Here is an 8948-nt window from a genome sequence, read left to right as displayed (position 1 = left end):
GGTGTTAGGAAGGATAGGATAAAGAGGGCGAGGTACAATGCTTGTAAGATAAAAGTATAAGATTATGGAGGAAATGATAATGTACATGTAAGGAAAGATAAAGTCCCCTAAGATAGATCAATTAATCTCGGTGAGATTTGTGCTACTGCCATAATTAGGCATGACTTGCCATTCAACATTGTTATGAGATGATTAGAAAGTGGATTAGTTTGAATCCTGATGAATATATGCATATTTCTATGAATACTGCAAAGTCTGACAACTCAACGTGTATGAGGAGGCATCTGGGAAAAGCTCAAAATTTTGGTATTTAGGTTCCAATCCAAATCAAGCATAATGAATAGTAAACCCAATGTATCCGTTAGTAGTACAAGCTGTCCATAAATAAAAAATAAGACAAATCCTGTCAAGAATACTAGCAAGGTATTTTTCTCCTTCTCCTTCTCCCTCTCCCTCATATAAAATTATGAATCTTCATCACATCAGACTTAGCAGTATTCCAATAAATATCTATAACATCAAGATTGAAATAACTAATCCACTTCCTAATCATCACATATTCAACAATGTTGAATGGAAAGTCATGCCTAATTATTTATGGCAGCAGTATAAATCTTGTGGGAGATTATTTGATCTATCTTGTGGGACTTTAACTTTTCTTGCATGGCTATTATCATCTGACCAACATCTTCAAACCTAATTTTCTTACTTAACATGTCTGAGTAATGATGTTCTATATGATTTTCTCAATAATCTTATACTCTATCTTACAAGCATTACGCCTAGACCTGTCTACCGCATCCTTTCCAACATCAATTTTAGTTAAAATAACTTTCAGCAATCAGAGGTAAAGGTCGTAGACTTTTTTTTTCCCTTTTTTACCAAGGTTTTTCAGTAGCAATGCAGTTATTAAGGAGATTAGTGATCAAATTCCGTTTTCCACAAATATCTTTTGGAACAAAAAGTTACTGCAATATCAAACAGAAAATTATAAAAGCAAGCACTAATAATATATTTTCATTGATCTTCAACAGAATGCACATAACCAACACTAATTTATCATCAAGTTTGAGTGACATTTTTTTTTCAAAAAAAAAAAAAAATCATGTACCTGAAGAAGCATAGGCTGAACTAGAGAGCACAAAGCAGAGCATGGAGACAAAGAGACCATGACTGGAGAAGTAGAGATCGAAGGTGAAGCAAGGACAAGAAGCAGAGCATAGGATTTTGAAGCAAACAGTAAGGAAAGGATGGAGGCGAATCATTCACTTTTTTGGCTTTTCTAATATCAAATTTTTTGGCATGTTAGAAGATGGTAGCATCTGTCATTTCTGTAATATTTTCAGTACATGACTTGCTATACCGGTGCTACTTCTAGTGTCTCAAGCAGGCTAAAATTGAAGCTTCCGAGGAACATATCATCATGGATAAATTGTTAAAACTTACATGTTGCCAGAAGAATAACTAACCTTTAATCACTCTATAATGATGCCTCTTGCAGTTATTTAAGACACTCACTTATTTCATTTTCTTCTCACTCGACAGAAGTTTTATGATTAAACATATCTTTGTGCAGATAACCCCGTGGTTCATGAAGAATCTGGACCATCTGATGCGAACCTTTTCTCTGCAACAAGAATAATCGATTCAAATCAGCCTCCAACAAAGGAAGTGAAACCTCTATGCCAGCTTCATAAGGTTCTCAAGTTTAAAGTCTCACCTGATTCTGAAATTCAAAGTGCAACAACTAAGGATGCCAAATGAATTTAAATCGTATTGCAATATTCAGTTTCCCTATCATTTTCTCATATCTACAAAGATTATTAAACTGGTTGAATTAATGGCAGTTGCATGTAATTGGGAGAACAAAAAGAAAAAAAATGGTGAGGTTTGTATTGCACTGTACAGTACTACAGTAGTAGGCTTTAGAAGCCTTTGATTTCCTCCTAGATATGTACAAAAGAAGTTTTAAAAAAAAATTAGTGTACTCTTTAATTTAATTCGATTAATGGGTGGTTTGGTAAATTTTTTGCTTTTCAAAAAATAACTTATTGAACCTAGTTGTAGTATCCTAAACTTTTTTAAAACTACAGTATTTATATTTGATAAAGAGTAAAGTATTGTTTTTGTCCCCAACGTTTGGGGTAAGTCTTAAAGTTGTTCCTAACATTTCAATCGTCCTATTTAAGTCTCAAAAGTTTCAAAACTGACTCAATGTTATCCCGCCATTAGGAATCCGTTAACAGAATTGACGGCGAGACAAAATTGAGATGATTTTAAAACATTAGGTCCTTAAATAGGACGAAAACGTTAGGAACAAAAATGATACATAGAAATAAATTTTAATTTTATCTTTCAATAATATCAATTTTTAAATATAAGATTTTTTTTAGTACAAATATAAGATTTTTTTTGTCAAACATAAAATAAGGTTTTATATTTATTCTTAAAAAATTTACCAAAGTAAATCTAAGAATTGTCCTATCAACCAAATACTTTGATGTGGGTTCAATTTATTGAATTGGATTATTTGAAAAATTGTATTATTTTCTACCTTTTTTTTTTCTTTTTTCTTTTTTTTTTTTAAAAAACACACATCAAGTTAGTACACTTTTCTACCATTATATAGGATGGAGATCCATTTTATTTGACTTATCCCGTACAATTGAATGATTTGCCTTACATTTATCACCTGCCAAATATCTTCTGTTGCCAAGCAAACTAGCCTGGTTTCAAAGAGGGAAGTTTTTATGGTGGAGAAAGTATTTTTTGGTCCTTCAAAAGACTTGGATACGTTTTCAATTGTGAAAAAATTAGGAATTGTTTTAAAATTTTGCAATTCAGCATTAAGATTCATTTGTTGGTGATGTGGCGTAGAAATTATTATGTTAAGAGAAATTTAAATTGCGTGACCTCGAACAGTGAATTAAATGAAACCAAAAATGTAGTGAAGAAAAGAACTTGCTAGTTGCCACACTCACATGACTAAGACTGCATATGGATCGGATAATATCTGCATATATGCAGTAATTATCCGCATCTGATTCGAATTTTGCGGATATTATCCGATCCGCACTATGATAGAATTGGATTGTGGATTTAGCAGTGATATCCGCAGATCCAATCCGCAGATCCAATCCGCAAATCCGCACGTCTCCTATAAATAGTATAGTTTAAAAAAATAAATCCTAATGTGATATGAATTTTAGTATGTTGTTTTATGAATTTTATGATATCTTGTTTTTAATTTTTTATGTGTACTTCAACTTAGAATAATTAAACTTAAATCTTGTGTTATTATTTTTTTTTATTTAAGAGAACTTTTATTGATAATATTTTAGGAGTAAATAGGCTCAAACATGTGAAAAAGAAATTTTATGGATATTTTTTTATAAAAATAGCCAAATAGAATCTTAAAATAGTTTTTTTTTTAATTATGCGGATATACCCGATATCCAATCCGATCCGATCCGCATAGCTTGGAAAAATGCGGATATCGTATCCGATCCGATCCGATCCGATCCGATGAGTACAGTGCGAATCGGATAGAATTTTAGGCTATATCCAATCCGATTCGATCCGTGTGCAGTCCTACACATGACCCACTCATAGCACCATGACCATGGATCTGAAAAATTAATATCCACCTAGACACGCGGCAACATCCGAAAAAAGGGAAAACTGCAACTTTATTTTATACTTGTAAGTTGTAACATGTGAAATTAATAATAAATAGTTTTAGTAACTAAAAATGAATAAAAGTGAATTTTTTAAACATTTTAGAGATCAAAATTTGTTTTGAAATTTTTTGTGCATTTTTTAAATATCTATTCAGATGTTGTCACAAAAATTTAGGTCACATAAATAAGTCATTTACTAAATATGAAAATCGTTTTATTACTTAAAAAAATATAATATTTATTGATTCTTTTAGTCGTATTTTTAAATTATTTAAGAGCTGTTTCGTCGATAATATAGATAATTTTATTTTTAAATTACAAATAAATTTATATTAATTCTAATTATCATTCAATATTGACATATTTTTTTCTGATAACGAACCGTTCGAAATTTTTCTTAGAGGCGGTTTTTCAATACAACTTAGAATAGTTTCGGACTTACCCATTATGTATCCAATCTTAACCTACTCACCTACTTCAAACCCAAATAAATGAATTTTGTTACTACCTGAAAATTGTCGCCACATCATCATTTATTACATTAATCACATGGGGTCCGTAAATAATTATACAAAGTTATGGAGAGTACTTTTTAAATTGCAGTCCTTTGTAGGACATTAATTATTGTCACTACTTTAGAATACCCTTAAGAAAAAAAATTCTAAACGACCAATTACTTCGAAAGACAACGAGACCCTTAAAAAAAAATTCAACTCGACCCTAATCTTTATTTTTATAGGACTGATTAGCCTTTGTACAAAAAAAATTAATGTTATTTTTTTTTTACACAAAGACTAATTAGTCCAAAAAAATTTAAAAACCTAATTTAATGTTTCTTTTAAGGGACCTCATAGTCCTTTCAAAATAATTGTCAGGAGTAAGAGGATTCACTCTATTCTTAACAAGTCCTCTAAATACTAACATCTACTTTCCTCACAATAAACAATTCTAAGAGGAGATACCTGATTCATATAAAGCGTATCTCTCCTTCCCTCCTCCTTTCCGTTTTTCTTTTAACACCTTAGCTATTGACCAAAATATTGTCACATGATCTTTTTGTGTTGTAGCAAAGTCAGTTTAATTTTATATGAAAACACAAGCTCTTAACAGGCTAGTATAAGCTTAATGCACGTTTAAATATATTTGGTGGTGCAAATTTGGGGATTCCAAATCTTGGCTCGGCTTTTTTTTTTGGTAAATTTGATGGGATTATCCGATAAATTCAGCCTATTTTGACATCTTTAATTTGAACAGAGGTTAATGTAAAACTTCCGATGCGTTTAAGTCAACATATTATTTGCCTTCCATGCTGCCTTTCTGTTTTCTTTGATACGGTGTGGCACTCTCTTTAATTGCCCCTTTTATTTTCTGTTATTATTATATCATATTTAATATATAATCAAATTGGAGACTAGAAGGTTCGAATTTCATGTTTATAGTTGGCATTAGCATATTGCTTAATTCCTGCTCTACTCTCGTTGTCCTTGCCAAGGAACCTTATTTGCTAAGGGATCCTTGCTTTGTTTAACAAAAAACAATATGTTAGGTAAGCATTGAGTATCTAGCTTGTAGCATATGGACAATTTGTGGTTTTGATCTTTACTAATAAGTAGTAAGAACCTTTTTTAGAAAAAAGAAAAAACATAAGGAAAGTGATGATGCAATTGCAAAAGTGAACCTATATGAATGAATGTATGCATTTTGAAAACATCTATAGTTCATTGTTGAGCATGTGAAACCTATATGAATGTAAAATAATTGAGCATGTGAAACCTACATGAATGTAAGCATTTTAACATTATCTATAATGCATGATTTAGCATGTGACTTTGTTTCATTTTTGGTGACTTTCTTTAATCATATTGTCTCCTTTTTATGGAAAAATAACAGAAATACAATATTATTGTTCATATAGAATCAATTGTAATGGTAAAGGAATAAATTTGATAAAAAATCATAACATGAATAATATTGTATGGATATATGAAGTTATGAACATACTAATATGATGCAAACTGTCATATACATCAACAATTAGACAACATAACCATTTTATTTACGTACGGTAAATAATATTATACGAGAACTATTTTAAGAATAGTAACTTACATTAATATTTAACGTAGAAAATCTTAAAATGGGGTAAAATTATGGGTCGAAATTTTGAAAGAAATTTCAAAATACAGAATAGTTACATAGTGTCTTTCCATACTCTTACACATAAGTGTTATGTATAGTGTTTCTCAGCAAGTACTAACTCCTATACTACGATGCTGAACAATAAATAATAGGGATATACTTCAAAAGATATTCTCGACTTATAAATCCACACCTTATACTTTATTCATATAATTTACTCAAGAGACAAGAAAAGTTAGATAGAGTTAATATCAATCCATATAATTCAGATTAATCAACATTTGTGTTGCTACACTAAACTAATAGTGTAGAGACTAAAGTGAGTTTAACTAATCAATTTAGAATACTTAATTAATCATACTGAAATTTTAGTTATGTCATTTTAATGTTAAGAATGTCACATTAATACTTTAAGTAGTATTTATTTTCAGATACCAAAACTCAAATTGAGAGACTAAAATATACGAATCCCGCTAGGGAGTCAATGAGGTATTTGTACAATATTTACAATGGGTTATTTATTTGGCTCAATTTAAAATAAAATTAAAAATAGATCCACTTTTTACTCTAGTGTCACAAAACTCTTCAGTTTCACTTTAATTCTAACCATCCAATCCTTATTTCAACTTTTACTCTATGCATTCTTTGTGAACAGACGGCACACCTCTCATCCCCACCCTCGCGACCTCCGACAACCATCCCACTGATAAACCCCATTTTTAGGGTTTATCTTGTGATTAATTTAGTAGATTTTATCCATTATTCTCACACTTATACATATAATTCGCATGTTTTATATTTTTCTTCCCAATTTTATACTATAATTGAAAACATGCTTCTTTGACCTTAAATTAACTAATTTTAATCCTCTCTTATTACCATTCGGTGCCGTGATATATTTGCTGAGTGTTTTCAGGGTTTATAGGGCAGGAATGACTTAGAGGATGGATAAGAAGCATGCAAAAGTGGAAAGAACACAAGAAATTGAAGTTTTGAGAAGTTGGCATTGACGCGCACGCGTGACCAGCGCAACAGCCAATCGACGCGTACGCGTGACCAGGTTTTTGCCAAGCGACGCATACGCGTGACGAGCGTCACGTGCTGCAATTCACAGAAAACGCTGAGGGCGATTTCTGGGGCTCCTTTTTGACCCAGTTCAAGCCCGAAAATCCAGATTAGAGGCTGCAGAGTGGGTAGAATGGAAGGAATCACTCATTCAACTTTCATTATTCACACATTAGGTTTTAGATGTAGTTTTCTAGATTTAGCTTTAGTTTTTCTCAATTTCATATTTCTACTATGCTTTAATTTAGTTTTTCTTCTACTTTCATTTATTCTAGTACTTTAGTTCATCTATTTCTCTTGTTGATTTCTCTATTTCTCCAATTTAGTTTATGTACTCTTCATGTTAGATTCAATTTTCTTTTTAATGCAATTGAGGTATTTCATGTTTATTGCTTCTTTCTTTATTTGTTGTTATTGATTCCTTGCAATTGTTAGTCTTAGATTTTACATTCTCTTATTACTTTTCTATGTTTTTATTTTGTGCCTTGCAAGTGTTTGATAAAACGCTTGGGAGAATTTTAAATTAGCTTTTTATATTCTTGACTTGGATTGATTAGTTGAGACTATAGAGTTATCAAATTCTCTTGTTGAAGGATAATTGAAAATAGCTAATTGGCTTAGACTTCACTAAATCTAGTCTTTGATTAGGACTTGTGAACTTAAGTTGATTTTGCTCACTTGACTTCCTTCATTGTAGAGGTTAACTAAGTGAAAGCGAAATACAATTATCATCACAATTGATGACGATAACGAAGACATGACTTCTAATTCTCAATCCTAGTTAAAAGTTTACTTAATTATTAGTTTATTTTCTTGCCAATTTACTTTCTTGTTCTTTATTTCAAAAATCCAAAAATATACTTTATCATAACTAATAATAAACACTTTCCTGCAATTCTTTGAGAGAGGACCCGAGGTTTAATACTTCGATTAATTTTATTGGGTTTGCTTAAGTGTCAAACATTTTAAATTTGATTGAGGTGATTTGTCGGATTAGAACTATACTTGCAACGCGATTATTTTTGTGAAAATCTTTACCGATGATTTACTCCCATCACCCACCGCAGCGGCGCCAACTGAATTCGCATCTCCCTCAGCACCTTTCGCCCCCGATTGCTCACCTCTCTGCGCGCGCAACTTCCCTCGCCGGTAGCAGGAGGTTCGATCCCCCCCGGTGCTTCCGTCGCGATACTCAGGTGCACTAAACCGGCGGGCCTTAACGTCGACTGGATTGCACATCGCACGAGGCTAGGTCGCTGATCGACTAGGCGCCAGAACCGAGATTTCTGTGTGCACACCCTGCATCCTCTATTGTATACATTGTACACTATCTATATTGATTCCTGGTACTTTCTCAAAACATAATATGTGTTTGATAACTCAAGACTAAAACTAAAATTTTAGTTTTGTAATACAAAATTTTAGTCTCTTTAGTACATCCAAAAAGTAAGAATAGAAGTCACTGAAATTTTTCGGATCAAAAACTCTAACAACATTTTTTTTATTAACTAAAGGTATTTTAGTAAAGGTGAATTATAGCATACAGATGTTATTTCATAAAGAGATAAAAATATTTTTATTTATGGAATGGTTATTTGATACTTAGTCCTTCTTTCCATGTGTAGGGAGGAGCTTGACTAAGTTTGGCAGAACTTGTCTCAACGATGACTAGTGATGTATGTGGGCATTGCATTCGATGGTCCTAAAACGTTTGGACCATTAAATGGTCTCATAATAAAATATATTTTTTAAATTTTTTAATAACTGTTAAATAGTCCTTATTTAATTTTAATTATAAATTAATTCTTTATATATTATTTAATTATAAAATCTATTTTTTATTTTATAAATTATTATTTTATCATTCATCTATCATATTTATTAATAATAAAAAACTAAAACAATAACAAATTAGATCTTCCAATAATAGTAATAAATATTTTGCAATGTTAATCGATCATAATTTTATTATTGATCCGTTTACATACATATTGGATTAGAAAAATCGTGTTTGTTAGAAATTCAATCGATTGGATGCACAAACCAATTGATTGAATTTTGCAC

At 31.2% G+C, this 8948-nt stretch overlaps 1 protein-coding gene across 4 annotated transcripts in view; it reads left to right on the top strand.

The window, feature by feature from the left end:
• The window catches only part of LOC107613715 (general transcription factor 3C polypeptide 6), a 6006-nt gene extending 4001 nt beyond the window's left edge, over positions 1 to 2005 (top strand). For 3 of the 4 annotated variants that reach the window (XM_016315835.2, XM_021109123.1, XM_016315834.2), the window contains one exon: positions 1577 to 2005. In XM_016315835.2, the coding sequence (XP_016171321.1) occupies positions 1577 to 1764 (188 nt within the window). In that variant the 3' untranslated portion in view covers positions 1765 to 2005. The remainder of the gene's footprint in view (positions 1 to 1576) is intronic. The other variant, XR_002352184.1, reaches the window with a different exon arrangement.

This window comes from Arachis ipaensis, chromosome B08 (assembly GCF_000816755.2).
Source record: "Arachis ipaensis cultivar K30076 chromosome B08, Araip1.1, whole genome shotgun sequence".
Lineage (NCBI taxonomy): Eukaryota > Viridiplantae > Streptophyta > Magnoliopsida > Fabales > Fabaceae > Arachis > Arachis ipaensis.
The sequence above is the reverse complement of the archived record's forward strand: the minus strand, read 5'-3'. Positions and strand labels throughout refer to the sequence as shown.